General features: G+C 47.6%; 7 protein-coding genes across 7 annotated transcripts; 5 read left to right on the top strand and 2 right to left on the bottom strand.

Moving 5' to 3' along the window:
* Nucleotides 1–35: 35 nt before the first annotated feature.
* Nucleotides 36–910, top strand: FMAN_15042 (uncharacterized protein; the record flags this gene model as incomplete). Its single annotated transcript, XM_041822628.1, has 5 exons — nucleotides 36–85; nucleotides 145–322; nucleotides 369–539; nucleotides 586–642; nucleotides 692–910. 5 exons carry the CDS (start codon nucleotides 36–38, stop codon nucleotides 908–910), a joined length of 675 nt encoding a protein of 224 aa, XP_041688289.1.
* Nucleotides 911–1,214: 304 nt separating this feature from the next.
* FMAN_15043 (uncharacterized protein) lies at nucleotides 1,215–2,219 on the top strand (the record flags this gene model as incomplete). The annotated part of the gene is made up of 1 exon (XM_041822627.1): nucleotides 1,215–2,219. One exon carries the CDS (start codon nucleotides 1,215–1,217, stop codon nucleotides 2,217–2,219), a length of 1,005 nt encoding a protein of 334 aa, XP_041688288.1.
* Nucleotides 2,220–2,513: 294 nt separating this feature from the next.
* FMAN_15044 (uncharacterized protein) lies at nucleotides 2,514–3,169 on the top strand (the record flags this gene model as incomplete). The annotated part of the gene is made up of 3 exons (XM_041822626.1): nucleotides 2,514–2,593; nucleotides 2,655–2,851; nucleotides 2,901–3,169. The coding sequence occupies 3 exons, from the start codon at nucleotides 2,514–2,516 to the stop codon at nucleotides 3,167–3,169; spliced, it is 546 nt and encodes a 181-aa protein (XP_041688287.1).
* Nucleotides 3,170–3,387: 218 nt separating this feature from the next.
* Nucleotides 3,388–6,387, bottom strand: FMAN_15045 (uncharacterized protein; the record flags this gene model as incomplete). The annotated part of the gene is made up of 1 exon (XM_041822625.1): nucleotides 3,388–6,387. The coding sequence occupies one exon, from the start codon at nucleotides 6,385–6,387 to the stop codon at nucleotides 3,388–3,390; it is 3,000 nt and encodes a 999-aa protein (XP_041688286.1).
* A 523-nt stretch (nucleotides 6,388–6,910) lies between these two features.
* On the top strand, nucleotides 6,911–7,834 carry FMAN_15046 (uncharacterized protein; the record flags this gene model as incomplete). Its single annotated transcript, XM_041822624.1, has 1 exon — nucleotides 6,911–7,834. The coding sequence occupies one exon, from the start codon at nucleotides 6,911–6,913 to the stop codon at nucleotides 7,832–7,834; it is 924 nt and encodes a 307-aa protein (XP_041688285.1).
* A 1,662-nt stretch (nucleotides 7,835–9,496) lies between these two features.
* FMAN_15047 (uncharacterized protein) lies at nucleotides 9,497–12,486 on the top strand (the record flags this gene model as incomplete). The annotated part of the gene is made up of 3 exons (XM_041822622.1): nucleotides 9,497–9,908; nucleotides 9,965–11,060; nucleotides 11,133–12,486. The coding sequence occupies 3 exons, from the start codon at nucleotides 9,497–9,499 to the stop codon at nucleotides 12,484–12,486; spliced, it is 2,862 nt and encodes a 953-aa protein (XP_041688284.1).
* Nucleotides 12,487–13,347: 861 nt separating this feature from the next.
* FMAN_15048 (uncharacterized protein) lies at nucleotides 13,348–15,082 on the bottom strand (the record flags this gene model as incomplete). Its single annotated transcript, XM_041822621.1, has 2 exons — nucleotides 13,348–14,420; nucleotides 14,473–15,082. 2 exons carry the CDS (start codon nucleotides 15,080–15,082, stop codon nucleotides 13,348–13,350), a joined length of 1,683 nt encoding a protein of 560 aa, XP_041688283.1.
* Between the last annotated feature and the right edge of the window lie 1,012 nt (nucleotides 15,083–16,094).

Here is a 16,094-nt window from a genome sequence, read left to right as displayed (position 1 = left end):
AACGCAAAATCTCTACAACCGCAACGTTATCCACCATGTCCTCCCCAGACCTTTCCCTGGCTGAGAAGCTTCGCTCATACTCCACGTAAGTATTGAAAAGTAAATCCATGGTAATAAATGGTGCTAATCTGATTATTGGTGCAGGTGCGATGTTTCAGACGCGTTGCTCAAAGTGGGCGTTCCTCACGGCGGCTTTCTTCCCAACTTGAGCATGTGGTCACCTCTGCGACAAGAAGGCGATAAAAAGCTCATTGGACCTGCGTACACTGTCAAGTTTGTCCGCAACACTCAGACCAACGCCCCAAAGCTCAAGGAGCATTATGTACGATCCCACTTGCTTGGCATGAGCCATTTTTAACGGCCTGTAGATTGATACTATCCCAAAAGACCATGTTGTCTTTATCTCAGCGCCCCATGGCATCTTCAACGCTGTGTACGGCGGTTTGATGAGCACCCGTGCTAAATACTCTGGAGCCGTTGGCACGGTTGTCGACGGAACTTTTCGAGATTTGCAGGATCATTGCAAATTAGACTATCCAGTAGGTCGGCTGGATCGTGACTTCAGTTCCATCTAATAGATTATAGGTCTTCGCTCGCAATGTCGGTACGCCGAGCTTCTATGAGGTTGCGCGCCCCAGTGAGGTACGTGATATTCACCGAATGTAGGATGCTCACGACTAAAGCATAGTAGATCAATGTGCCTGTGAAGTTGCAGGATCCTGCCCTTGATGTGACAGTTAATCCCGGAGATATCATATTTGGAGATTTAAATGGCGTTGTTTGCGTGCCTCAGGATGTATTGTTCAAGGTCGTGGAAATCTTACCAGGACAGGTTGAGGCCGATGATAACATGGCACGGGATATCGCGCAAGGCAAGACTTTCACAGCGGCAAAGCAAGAGTATCGTTGAGGATCTCAAGGAGGGACCTCAGGCTATATCCACATAATTATAGAAATACAGAGATTTGTATTACTGGTTTGTAACTCTGAATAGAATAGCCTCAGGGTAGCGCGGAAATGACAGCTTATAAGCGGTAATACTCGGCGATGACCGGATTTAGATAAGCAAGATAAGCGAATTAACGTTAGCGGGTTCACAAAGACAACCCCAAAATGCTGACGAGACCGCACAAGCTATAAAAAGTCGCCCTGGAAGCAATTGCATCTTTTTCGTACCTCCAAATTCATCTATTCAGTTTGATCAATTACCCAAAATGACCGCGTTGCGATGGGGAATGCTCGGAACGAGCTTCATCTCCGATGTCGTCGCCCGCTCCATCCTCGCCAGTCAAAACTCCACCATCGCCGCCGTTTTTGGCCGCAATGAAGCTCGCCTAACCGCATTCGCCGACAAACATGGCATTGCAGAGCGATACACTTCCATTGATGAGCTGCTTGACAAGGCTGAGATAGACGTCGTGTACGTCGGTCTGCCGAATCATATGCACACCCCCGCAGTTCTGGCGGCGGCTAAGCGAGGCAAGGCGATCTTGTCTGAGAAGTCGCTTGCGACGACGATGGAGGATGCGAGAGCAATTGAGAAATCCGTGAAAGATGCGGGTGTGTTCTTTCTGGAGGGACTTATGTACCTTACTCACCCGTTGATGAAGAAGACCCAGGAATTGCTGCTTGAGGGCAAGATTGGGACGGTGAAAGGCGTATCGGGATATTACTCTGCCAATATTTGGAAGAAGGCGAATCCTCTGAGCATGGGGACAATTTACAACCTGGGATGCTATCCGGTATCACTGCTGCACTTCGTCATTGAGACGGCGTTTGGCAGCGATGCATTCGCAAAGCGTCAACTACACGGCTTCGGCAATATCTCAACAGAAGGCAGTATCCATGTCCGCGACGCATCACTGACAGTCCGTTTCGACAACGGCGTTCTTGCGAGCTTGCAGTCAACTGACAGCTACGGCAACGACTCATCTTTCGCTATTCTCGGAGACAAAGGCAGGATCAGGTTCATCACGAACCCTTGGCTGCCGGTTGCAGGGGACAACATCATCGAGATCAAAACCTACGGTGGTTCAACGGAGCAAATCATCGTACCAGCAGACATGGACGCGTTTGGATATCAGGTGAAGAAGGTGGAAGAGTATTTATCTCGCGGCGTTAAAGCAGCAGAACGGCCTTCGCCGAATGTTGATCAGAGTGTTGAGATCATGGGGCTTTTGACGGAGTGGGAGGCATTGATTCAGAGTCAGCATGAATAATAGTCTGTACCAACCTTAGGTCAGTATTCAACTTTGCGTAGAAAGCTGAATCACGATGATACTTTCGGATACGATAATGACGTTTTGTGGATTCTTCGTGGTTCTTCCGCTAGCGACATCGGGACAAGGAACAAGAATTGAAGATGGTGACGTCAGCGTTACGAGCTGAGTTCCAATGTCTTCCAGCGTATATATTTAAGATTTTCTGTTCCTCTAGGTTTCAATCTACCATTCCGCTTCAAAAAGAACTGTCAAATCTTCTCCCATCAATCAAGTCAAACCACAACCGTAAACATGTCCGAATCACTTGCCGCTTTCCGATCTGGGAGGAGCGACGAGCTCCGGAAGCTCGCGGAAGAGCACTTCCAGCACGAGTACGTCCAACCGCTTTTTTCTCACGCTCAAATAAAGATAGGGAGTACTGATGTCGATCAGTCTGAATGATAATGATCGCGAAATCCTCAGAACTGCCGGAAACAAAGTCTCAACCCATGCTAAGGTTGGCTCACTGCTGGGCCTTGGTTTCGGCCTCTTGTGCGCTTTCAGACTACGAAAGATGCGGTTGGCCTATTTCAATGCCTTCAGAGCGATGGAGAAGCCCGTCGAGGTTAAATTTGCGGATGGCCGTACCCGTACGTCATGTTATCCTACACACATCCAACTCCTATACTGACTCTACAGAACCTATCCCAGATCTCACTGCGCAGCTTGCGCCTTCGAAATGGGGTGATGCAGCTACGTATTTCTTCTTCTCGATTGGAGGCTTGTTTCTAGGTGGTGAAACGGGTCTTCTTTCAGGTACTGCATCAGCGTCACGCACTATTACGAAGAACCCTGAGGCCAAGGAGCGGATAGAGAAGGCGTGGAAGAACTATCGCATTGATGTTATGAAGCAGGAGATTAAGCAGTTGGAGGGAAAGTCGAAACTTGAACAGCTCTTCAGCTCATGAGGAAAGGTGTATGATATATGTAATATTTGCGTCGAGCATACTGACATGTCGGGATTGTAATTATTGTGAACGTGTCGGATACAGGACCGAAAAGCACAACCGAGGTTCATTGACTTAATCGTATCAAAAAAAAGTCGAATAATGCAATGTGTTTCTTAATACAGATAACACCGCGGGTTGTTGGAGCTTCCGAGACATCCGAGGCCGAAAACTGAGAATCATGCACCAAAATGTACATATGGAACCCAGTGCAATGGACCGTTCTCCACGCCAGGAATACCTTGTTCATCGTCTTCATCGACAGAGATGACATCTCTCTGGACATCAACGTCCCTCTTCTCCTTCCTTGGCCTGTTCTCTACTGAATTCATTGCCTTCTCAGCACCATAGGCCTCATCGAGCCACTGGTCTCTCTTCTGTTTCGTAGCTACATGAACACCGCGGCACACAGACTCATCCGACATGTCTCCCCTAAGAATTTCCTCATATATAATAGCAGCCATATCAACACAAGACTGATCGTTGACCTCCCACAGAGTCCCGATTACATGCCGGAAGCCTGCTAATTGACAAGCGCTAATAAGATGAATACCTTCATCAAAGAGCTTTTCGCTTTTGATCTGTCCTGTACAGCAGGCAGATAAATACGCAAGCAAGGGGCCCTCCCGATGTAGATTGAGCTCGAGGAGGCTTGCGACTGTAAGGGGCTCTGTCTGCCAGTCCTTCAGGTATAGCTGGCTTTTGGAAGGATCGGCTGTATCAGTGTATCCGTGCCCTGCGAAGTGGAAGATCTTGCACTTTCGCAGGTGTGATAACACATCTTCTCTAATAGGCTCAGGCTCAACAGGCTCGAGCCTCATTTGGCGACAGATATCTCGCAGCACATTGACTTCTCTATCCGCAAAGGTCAATCTTCGGTGACCGGGTGTTTCGCCAGCAGACACCAATAGTGCCTCGTTGTTAGAAACAGGCGCCGTCCTCCGACTTTGCACAATAGCTGATACTGAGGTGGCGTACGACGACATGATTCTGTCCATGACCGTCTCACCGTTTCGCCGGCTGTGACGCCCTGCAGCATGGATAGGAAACGTACTCAAAGAGCCAGTCAAAACCCACCAAACTCTCTGCATCTCCCCACCCCGAGGTACTTCAGTGAACCCCAGTGCATTGAGTATGGGCTCAGCAACTGCATCCCAAAGCCATTCAAGAACCTTGAGACTTCCACGTCCTAACGACCGATACTTCGAGTCGATATCGAATTGATTCAACTTATGGAGGGGAATGGCACTGAAACCATCCTGCTGAATGATTATTGCGTCGCAAGTAAGAGGGCCAACAATGACGACAATCACCGGACCCAGGGCGGCCGCACTTCGCATTCGCTCCTCATCATCAGGCCGCGAGAAGTTCTTAAAGCCCGGCTTTGAGAGTATATCCTTTAATAATGACGAAATGTGCTCCCCTGCATCATATCTTTCTGTCATCTCGTTTCCCCAAACCTCTTCGCCTAGTGAAAAGTCGGATTGCGGAGCGTAAACTATGTCGAGTTGCTCTCGAAGGCGGTTATACCTGCAGGCTAGTTCTGGGAAACCCTTCTCCAGATCTCTGATATCAGCTCGAAGCACATTGATGGACGATGCCATGACTCCTCGAGCCAACTCAAGGGATTGAAGGGCAGTTGCTGCACTCTTCCCCACTTCCAAGGCAAGTGATGCTGTTTCAGTGCCCAGACCTAAAAGCTTACTGGCTTCGCGCTGTATATCAGTGTTTTGCAGTGAAAACGGTCTGAAGAGTGACAGATGATTGATGGTTTCGGCACCAGCCTTATATGCCTCGTTCCAATCGCGCTTCAGGACGCAACCCTGCATCAGGGAGTAACCAGCCTGAACGCGAAGAAACATGGGGGCCCTAAACTCATGGAGGGTGAGTCGATATAAGGAAATGGCTTCTTTGAGGTCATAGATCGATTTCGACTCAGAATATCGAAGTTGGAGTCTGTCTGCAAGATTGAAATGACGCAGGGCTTTGTCTGGATGACCATCAGGCGTGGCAGCGAGGGTATCTCTCCCGATGCGGATTGCTTCTTCGAGTCGCTCTGTATTTCTAGTCTTGCCATATGCCTCGGCGTAAACTCCACCGAGGTTGCTCAGTCGGACAGCACGCCCAATGTCGCTCTTAGCCGTCAAATTAATGGCTTCTCTAGCAACGTGAATCGCTTGTTGGAAGTCATCATCATGCCCTGTTTGTCTATATCGAAGACTCAAAATGATTCCAATATTTCCAAGCGACCGGGCTCGACTCTTTTGTTTCGTTGGCAAATGATCAAGAATCTGATCCACCACCACTTTGGCGGCCTGAAAATCAGTTTCCTTCAGGGTCTGAGAATACCTCTCTCCCAGCCTGTCGCACAGGGACTGCAGCCTTCGCTGCCGATCCTTGGAGTTTATTGGAGTGTCGTCAACAGCCTGTTGGCATGCCCTTATACTATCGTCGAGATCTGCAGTTGTTCCAGTCCTCAAGTATCTTTGAACGAGACGCTGGCCGAGAATCCATATATTTCTCCCATGGTCTTCGGAGCTTTGATCTGGGATGTTGACGATGTACTCTGAGACTCGAATTGCTTCCTCAAGATACTCTATATCTCCGAATGACAAATACCCTTTGAATAAGGTATCATCGTAGCTCCGCAACCGTGATCTCAGTTTGGGATGATCGACGGTTGTGGCCGAGATAATGCCCCTGTGCATCTCGAATACCTTTTCCAAGTCATCTTCTTTGTGGAGTCTGATTGCCTGTTTGCCGATGAAATGACAAGCGGATTGTAGGACTGTCGCATACGGCGGACCATCCTTTTCTACGGCGCCCACGGCCTCGAATGATAACCGAGAAGCTTCCCTAGCATCGTTTTCACAATCTGTCGCATCGCAACGAAGGCTCAGGCCAAACGCGAGGCTAATGAGCCACTCAGCTCTCCTGGTATCGTTTATGGAAGAACCATCGATAACTTGCCTCAGAAAGGTGATGGACTCGTCAAGAGCACTCAAAACCCCATTTGGCCGTGATAAAAGGTAATGCTTCCGAAGTGCATGTGCAAGCAAAGCGGCCGTCGAACAAAAATCGGGGTCGTCGTGTGTTATGCTCTCCGAGTCGTTTTTCAGATTTGCAATCGCCACGTCCAAATCCTCCAAGGTCAGGCTGTCTGTTAAATCGTCTGCCATGGTTCAAAGCTTTTGGAAGGCTCGATGATGGAAAATATGGTGATGTACTATCCGCCAGTATTGCTAGGCCAGGACTAGTGACGTAGGCAGTTTGTCAAACATGGTCTCACATGCAACCTTCCGCTATAATCGATGATGACAGTTGAAAGCAGGCTCCCGACAGATAAAGGCGTCGGCATAAAACCCCTCACGACAGAAAGGTGGCATCCCCTCACTGGCTAGAACACCTGGGCGTGGCTGCATGACCGCAGGAGGGTTTCATCTGAGCGATAATCCAACGAACCGGCATAATGATAGCGATTACGTGCCGCACTGGACACAGGAAGGGGGGTCAGCAGATGAGTTGTTCAAGATGAGGCTCTGCCATGCGGATTACCGCCCACCGAAACCTCTTGTTGTTGCCAGTGAGGCTTAAATAGCCTCCATCATTAAATTATTCAGACGCTATCCTCTCTTCTCAGATAAACCATGACATTTGACACTTATCAAATTCTAACCACCTATTGCTTGCGCCACTTTTGCAATGTCCCACAACAAGTACGGTCCCCATGGCAATACAATTTGCTTCATGCACACTAATCCAAGGCTTTATTCTAGTACAAGGCGTCTGTCAGAGATCCGTGATCAGACCACAGACTTAGAGGCCCGGAGAGATGAGGCCGCCCGACAAGGACGTGCAGCTCAATCAGAGGATGGAATCAGAGCAGCGCAAGACAGGCTCAGGACCATACAACGTAGCTCGGAGGACTTGAGAGGTGAACTCGAACGGATGAGGGTCGCTAATACTCGCGCGAGTACATTAACAAGAGACGCCAGGCCTTCTTTACAAGGACAGCCTGCGTCACCTAGCCGACAGCGACACCAACGAACGTCTAGTTCCTCAAACACTGGCTCGTTGTCAACGCCACGGGGTAATTGGGAACCGAGCAGGACATCACATAATCCAGACATACCTCCAGATATGACACTAGAGGAGTGGTTAGCCAGACAAACTCACCAGCGAGCATCTAGATCACAAGATCTACCCCCAGGCACATCATCAAACTATGGTCAACCTACAGCCTATCAGCCTATGACGTCGAGTGGACATAGCTTCACCCAGACTATGGGCGCTCAACCGTTATCAAATTATCAGCCCCCAACAGGAGTCCAACAGAACGTGATCCCCCAAGCACCTTCTTGGCAAACCCCTCCACTTCAACAACCGTCATACCATCGAGGCTATACAGCTAGCAACCTAGCTCCCAGTCTCACAACGACATCTAGACAAGGTAACTCTATTGACTCTACTAGTACCGAGTCCAGCGAGGATGAATACGTTGGCGATCGAGGCTCTCCGTCAAGAGGAAGCCGAAGGCTGTTTAATGAGGCTGTCGCGAGTGCCGCGGCCCATAGTAACACAGACTCTGCCCGAAGACAAAGATCGCATCATCGGGCTACCTCATGAAGTGTAGTGGATCAGCCAACTATAAATCCAAGTCAGGCAACGAGAAGGCAAACATCCTCCAGACACAGACGATCGTCTTCAGATACCACTACTACTGCGGCGCGAAGTGGTCGTCTACCGCGAGCAGGAGGGCTAGTGTTACCAAACCCCGCAGACAGGCTAACAGATGGTAGCCCCTCAACAGTCCCAGCCATATAGGCCATGGACTCCGCTACCTCCGCCGAGTGAGCTAAATGCGCCAGCATATGGATTTCCTCCGCGTAATTCTCAGAGCCGACCTTATGCTGGGTACGGCCAACCAGACCCATCACAGATTCGATATCCAACTGGAGGAGCACCGCCTACTACAGGGACGGTGACGGCACAGTTACAGCAACCAAGTTTCAACCAATCCAACGAACAGAGAGCTTGCATGGGCTCGGGCTCAGGATTACCGATGTCAGGGGCCCCTCTTCGCTATTCGCAACAACCCTACGGTCGGCGAGCAAGTAGCCCAGACACACGTGTAAGCCTATCTCAGAACACTGCCCCCCGGCGGATGTCAACGCCACCTCTAGGAGTCAACATCACGCCAAGCGCGTCCACATATTCCTACAGCCATCAGCCAACACGGACCACCAGAAGCGGCGCGAGCCCGGGCCGTTCAGGACCTCAGGGTTATCGTACCCCGCGTCAATCCGGGACGCTAGCTCCACCTGGAAGTGCCAGTTCAACTTTAAGCTCGTCAGTGTTTCCAAGCGGCGGTCATGCCAGACAACCTGGTGCTCCAAGAGGAAGAGACCCAAGCCCACTGGGAGCTGAGAATTATGGGGCGTCAAGCCAGGTTCGAAATTTGACACCACCGCGAAGCTTCAGAGGGAGAAGGTAATAAGCATAGAAGCAGCTGTTTGGGAAGATTGGGTCATAGGCTGCAAGAGTAAGACGATGACTTCAATGAGGTATATCCGCGAGACTAGCATTTCTTCACTGATTATTACCTGTTAATCTTCGTAATCTTGAGGATATTAGTCTTGATGGCAAACAGCTGAGCTGACATCTTTTTCTTTTCAGTATGGATGAGGCCGCTCAGTTCTACCAGTTTACAGAAATAATCAGGTATGAGAGGAAACCAATGCCTATTGTCAAGAAAATCATACGAAAGGGATGCAATAGTTATAGAATGTGCAGTTACTTGTATATAACTCGATTACAAATAGATTTAATTCCCAAGACCGTAAATATCATGCGTAGCCTGCGAGATGTGTGCATATGGGCTGAAAACTTACTCTGAATAGGCAATTGGCCGCCAAGCCTGGGCTATCGGTTTCCCACTGTTGAATGACCATTGCCGCCCCCAACGAAGGGCACGCCTTATATAGTATAACTGAGGAAGAGAACATCAAAGACTAATTACACCTTTAAAATGGATATTTTAATACTATCAACGACAGTAATTTATCTCAGATTTGCTTATTCTGAGGTCCGGGTAGTCCTGGACTTCTGTCTGTGTTGGGCTGTCCCGATACTGCGCGTCATCCAGGTGGTTATTATTGGTTAGTTCTGCCAAAGCATGCATGAGAACTTTGATGCCCAACCAGCCCAACAAAAGAATCCCTCATAAGGTAGAATCTGTATAGTATTCCTAGGTATGCAAATAATTTTATTTATTCCTTTACTGTAAATATGGACACTGATACACAACATATATCGGCCGAATCTACTTTAAAAGAGCTGCACGCATATGCCAGGCTACTCTTCCTCCGCAGTGGTCGCCAATTTGAAGACAAAGTCTTATATCAAGAGCTTGAAGAAGAACTATCCCTAGACGAATCCAGTATCGACGGCAACTCTTCAAAGAATGCGCCACTTGGCAACCTTGATACGGACCGACTCGGTCGCGAGTTTCTGGATAGACTGTCCGAGACAATTTCTGCAAAGAAAGGAGGCCGCCATATTGTTGCTAGCTATATGTTCTACTGGCCTGATAGGGTCAAGGTTCTTATAGCGATAAATTTGGGATTCGCTGAAGGTGATGCACTATCTAAGTTCTTGGACAACTTGTGTATCTCCCTGAAGGGTATTGCTATGGCTCCAGGTTCGAAACGAACTAAAGCGGTTTTAACATACTACTGCTAATACAAAATTTGACAGACAATGAGACTGAGAAGCACATGGATACACTCTGGAATATGTTACTTCGTCACCAGTACCCAAGGCTGCAAGCCGCCATCGTCGATTTGGGTCGAATCATGAAAAACTTCGAGCACCTCCTTCCGCCGCGCTTCAATTCACAGTCAACTCATAATGCTGCCCTTCCACACATATATGGTGTTACGCTAGGCTTCGAGAATTGCCTGAAATTGCTTGCCCAGTTACTTTTTGGTGATAATGACTCGGATTTACAACGGCACGATAGCCTTGTGACTTTAAGTCATGCTCTCTATCGAAATTTTCCAGCCGACAAGTTCCAGGCTCTTGGTCCACAAGGTAAATTTCTACGCCGAGAAATTGGTTTCTTGGGCCGTCTACGGACTTCGTTCAAGGTCCTTGTTGCTGCTGCGACGCAACTATCTGGTTTTGACGACCTGTCCCTTATTCCCGTGGTAAAACCAAAGACTCGAAAGAAACTAGGTTGCCAGGAATGGAGCCCGGCCAAAACATTTCGAGCACTCAACATTGAACTAAGCGATGCGGCGGTCGGGAAGCTGATGAGCTGTTCAAACTCAAAGGCGAAATGGACGAAGAATAAATTAATCATCGACTTTTGTCGACTCAGTTCGCCGACTCGGGAGGTACACGCTGAGGCCCAGCTCATAGCCTTCACCCTCAGCAACCCTGACGAAATTGCCAATGGAAAAAGGTTCGACTACATTGGCTGTAGCAGGTATATCTGTCTGCAATGTTCCAAATTCTTGCGCTGCTTCCCAGGGCTGAGAACACGCGGTTGTCACGGCAAGTTATACAACCACAGCTGGACTCTTCCTCTGGGGGACAGCTTGGGGAAGGAAGAACAGCAGGAACTGTACCGAGCTGCGAGAGAAGTTACATCGTGGATGCGGAAGAAGCTAGTGGGCAGCCCAATAACATCGCGTCATAGAAAACCAGAGGTCAAAGAATCAACAATTGGCGGCAGTCTCATCTCAATGCTGGAGATAAGCCAAGAAAGTCACCACCAGAGTCACGCTGTATCGGAGCATCTCCGCCGCCAACGAGCTCAAAGTTCTCATGGGAGATCAAGACATGACAGGTTAGCTATTCAATTTGCTGGTACTATAATACTTGTATTCTTTTGCTGTATACTAAGAAGGATTTTGATTAGACTCCTGGATTGTGTCCAAGATGAGGAAACATCGAGAGTCGAAGCTCAAGATGAGACCTTTGAAGAAAGCACTAAAGCTTTATGTACAACATGCCGGGAGGAAACCACTAGAAGATGCTCTCACTGTCGACAAGGCCCGTTCTGCAACGAGAAATGCGAGCGGAAAATGCCTTTGTCACACCTCCTCAAATGCAATATGCGGCAAGTTACTTCGGCAGATTATCTCTATCAGGATGTCCTTGAAGATATAGTTCCTACAGATCCCCAGGTACGACAGGACTACTGGCTCGACCGATGCCAAACTTCGCATGAAGAATCGCATCTGTTGGGGCTTTTCGCCGGACTTCTCCGTTACCATCATTATCCCATTACACGTGAAGAACTTCACCAGTGGAGGTCAGACTTAGGCGGCAACGCATATCTCGTGACAAAGATAGTTGAGAAATTCGAGGAGCTTCCTAAGGGCAGCACAGGCAGCTACTTCCCTTGGTTTCTCAGACACCGCAAGCGCTTCGAGCTAACAGCTAACGATAAGTCCATCACACATCGACCAGGTCCTGAGAGGCAATTACAAAACATGCAGGACAAAGCCCGGAAGTATCTAGCCCCAGAAGACCAGAACAAAGACTTGAACGACTTGAGTCCCTTTTCGAAGATGCATTGCTTTGCCTTCTACGGTATTACCATTGTCAATTCCTACCCGCCTCCGATGAATCTAAACAGCTGTTATTGGTTCGACTTTGGTTTCGTTGTATGCCAGGACCGACATGAGGAAGAAACACTTAGCAGAATGTACAATACCATGCTATTCGGATCATTATCGCGACTTGAGTACGAAGAGAGTCTCAAGTCCTCAATTCCGGCTACATTCACGGAGAAGAAAGACCCTGCCTGTACCTTCGACGAATTCTGGGAAGCGTGGGAAAAAAGAGACCTGATGACCATTTTCAGCAGGTGTTGGCCGGGTTCCACAACCCAAAAGCCTTTTCGAACCGCTGAGTACAATATCTTGGGTCGCTTACGAGTATTCATTGAGGCAGAAGCTCCCCGACCGTCCATTTGGAAGCTGCGTCATTTTCTCGCTATAGAGGACATTTCCGTGGAGTCTGCGGTGGCAGAACTTGCTGAAGCAGCCAAAGAATATGGATTTTCCGAAACTCTAGACACAAGAACTACTTTAGAGTTAAAGGACTTTTATATGAAGCTTTTCAAAGAGGCAGAGCCCTTGGAAATTCACACTGGGCGAATGAAAGGCATCTTGCTGCAATTCGCAGAGCGACATGTTGATGGCACGACCCTGCGCGTAAAGAAGGTGCTTCAGAGTCTTCAATCAATCGAGTTAAAATGGAGATAGTAAGTATTTTAATTAGTTAAATATTAAGTAAAAATTAAAATACTTTTTATATTAATTAGTTAAATATTAAATAAAAATAATCAATAAATCTATAATATACTATTAAAAAGAAAAGCTTAATATATCTTATTAAGATATTATAAGCTTTAATTATTAATTAAGATTAAGTAAAAAAAGGAAAAGTACTACTTAATATAGAATTTACTTCTAATAAGTAAAATAAAACAATTTATAGAATTATAGCTATTAGTAATTATAATAGGTTAGATGTTAAAATACTATTTAAAAGGTCTCTTAAATATAGGTTCTATACCTATAGCCTTCTTATAGTACTGCACAGTCTATTTATATATATAAAATATTTTAAAATACTGTTTTGCACTATACTGCCTTTAGGAAGCAGTACTGGACTAAAGATGTCTAGACAGCCAGCCAGCTATCGGCCAGCACAGATTACCAGAAGGGATATAGGTCATTGCTGTTTGAGACCTCAAGTTCTCATTTATAGTAACTAATATCAATCAATGACATCACCGCCACTTATATATCTCAATCCGACTCTAAACTCTACAGTATTTCCAAGATGTCATACCTGACGGGTCTAGTAGGCAAAGAGGAGGGAATCCAAATCCGCTGAGGATAGAAGCAGATAGTACATCAGGCCAGGGGCATGAACCACCGAGGGGAACCCGGAGGAGAAGGAAGTAATATTAAGAGTGATATCTGGGAGGATTGATAGGATTAGTAACGAAATTTGAGTCGCCTTCATGCCAGCGTCACTCATTTGCACATGGGAGGGGTGCGGTTTGAGGTATATTTTCTGGGCTATATGTATACAAGGAATTCATCAATCTATTTTCGCTACTCTAGCCGTGACTTTAATACCTTTGACATGTTCTCCATCTCTTTAATATCTCCAAATTCTCCATGAATTACACCCGAGTCCACGTCATGCCGACAGCTTAAAAGTACAAGAGCCGAAGATTTCCACAGCGGCACCTCGTGCTTCCTCGCAGTGCCTACTATCGTAAAGACTGCAAATACCAACGCAGATAGCTCTAAAACCGCAGGACCAATCAACCAATACCACCGGATGAACACAAAAATCTGGTTTTCTCTGCGAACCCCTTTGGCTAGTTTCTCGTTTGGCCCCGAGCGGAGATAGTCTGTCATGCCCCGTGCCATGTTATCGAAAGCACGTGTGAGGTTAGTATCTCCATCCAAGGCGGCACTAAGTCCGGGGTTGTTATTCTTTGCGCTTCCGCTTACAAATTCGGATTGAAAGGTGGTGGACTCGAAAAAGGCTTGCAGTGCCTCGATGTCGACGATGGATATCCTAAACGGAGGTAGGTTAGAAGTCTTGTTGCTAGTGAGATGAGTTCGAGCCATCGGATTCTCCCAGGACCAATTGGCACGCCGAATATCCATTTCAATAACCTTGCCGAAAGAAAAGGTGCTACCGTTCGCTTCGGCCCTCGGGTACTCATACGCAGTAAATCCGACGGCACATTCCGTGATATTGATGTCAGTAGCGTTGAAACTGGTATCATAGCCTGATCTCCAAACAGCGATCCTCACAATGTCATCCAGCGTCGTGGTGATATTATCGGGATGAGCCAGATGAGTACGTGTAGCGTTAATTCGGAAAGTGGTTTGGGAGTCGGTCCGCACATGTTGAGTTGTAAGTGTAATGTTTCCCGGCGTTGTGAAATTACAGTTGCGATCAAACACCATCCCTGGTCTCCCTTCTGGCTTGATACAATGCTTTGTTTCCAACGTCGACATGGTGACGTTCTTGCACGTACTCTTAAATCCCAAGGATACATACGGGTCCCCCCAGAGACAGGCGCCACCGCAGTTAAACACAGGAATGGAACTTATATCGTAAAGCCCTTGGAGAATAGCTGATTGCATTTGTGTATCCGGTGGTATCTCTAGAAATGACCGTCAGTTTATTACTTATACCATTGCATCTTGGTAGCTTACCGGACTGAGCACCCGTTGTCATGTTTCTATCATAAGCGTGTACATATCCAAAAGTCGAGTCGTTACTTGGGACATCTACCATCTTGGGTTCTAGGCTAACCACAGCCTGAGAGAGTGGCGAGAAGCCCAGACGGAGAATCGTTATGAAGGCTCCTAATGTTGCAAGATTCCATGGAAGTCTGAGGATAAGGAGGATAGCTCCAAGTGGTCCTCGACTGGCTTCATCAAATCTCTCAACATCGTACACGCTCTGCGAAGATCGTTTGAAGTGAAGCCATTTAAGCTGTCCTATGAAAGCGCTCACATTGTGCATCATAGCTGCCGTACAGGCAGTGGACATGATGGCGATGGTTGTGTTTATAGAGATTGAAAGGGGCCATTCGGAATAAGGTTTGTTGCGCATGCTGCAAAATATAGCAACCATGCCGGAGAACAAGACAAGAGTTGTGAAAGATGAGAGGAGTTCCAGGCCCCAGCCGTGAGTGGAAAAGGTTCCATGACGAACGTACCTGCGCTTACGAGAAGATTCGCTAGCAGGATTCAATTCAATCTCGTCTGTGTCTACGTCGCGAGCCGGTGTCGCCTCGTAATGATGGGCTTTGGGCTGCATCTTGCTGTCGGAGTAGTTATGATACGAAGGCAGTGAAAGGTTGAAAGTCACTCAACTCTGGCTCGAGGGCATTAAGTAGAAAAGATCAAGTGCAAAGGCTCCACATGTGCGAGAAGCCTTTTTTCAGCCCACATACTGATATATCCAATGAGAACTACAATTGTGTTGCACATGAAACTGCGCCTTGACGCCAAGCGCTTATTATGCAGGCTGAACCAATCTTGGGAAGCGAGTTGAAGTGGGGGCTATAGCTGGGACTCCATGTGCAGCTTGGCAATCAGGCTGAGCGAAAGTACAAGACGGTTGAGGTAAGAGGCAGCGACTGGGAATTAGTTAGTAGTGGAGAGTGGCATCGGATTTTCTAAATCACAGAAAGTTACCCAGACACAGCCATAACTACGATAGAAGATGTCACCGCCAATCTAAGATATGCTTATGTGAGGTTGTCGGCATACTTCGTGTCGACAAGCATATAATAATAGTAGCGGCACGGCACGGCTCGTCTCTCTCCCACCTATGTTAACAACACTGCCATAACATTCAAGACACAGAGCTGCGCATTGGCGAGTCAGACAGGAAATCCCCACTTCTGGCCTGGATGCTATTCAACAGTCGACTGGCTCCGGATACAAGACCCAATATCAATAGTATTAGGAGTGCCAGTAGTTAGAAACTGCTCGGGTCAGTTTCCACTTAAGGTATCACAGCCAATTATCGGCGAAATGCAACGCCCTACTGCAAAAGATTGACATGCCACTGTCCTCCACAGTTGACTCTAGAGTCTAGGCTTATATGGGAAATTCAGACTATGGCGGTTACCTTGACCGGAGGAAACGACTATGAGTCGATAAGATCCCCGAATTGACAGTAATAAATGGGATTTAGGGTGGAGGTAGGATAGATGGGTCCAGCCGCAGTGGCAAAGGGGGACGATATAATCTTGCGAATTCTGGAATACACTTGACAGACGAGAAGAGACCGTTGTTCTCACATAAATAACACGTGATAAACA

Source organism: Fusarium mangiferae, assembly GCF_900044065.1.
Source record: "Fusarium mangiferae strain MRC7560 genome assembly, contig: FMAN_scaffold014, whole genome shotgun sequence".
Lineage (NCBI taxonomy): Eukaryota > Fungi > Ascomycota > Sordariomycetes > Hypocreales > Nectriaceae > Fusarium > Fusarium mangiferae.
This window is presented reverse-complemented; position numbering and strand designations above follow the sequence as displayed.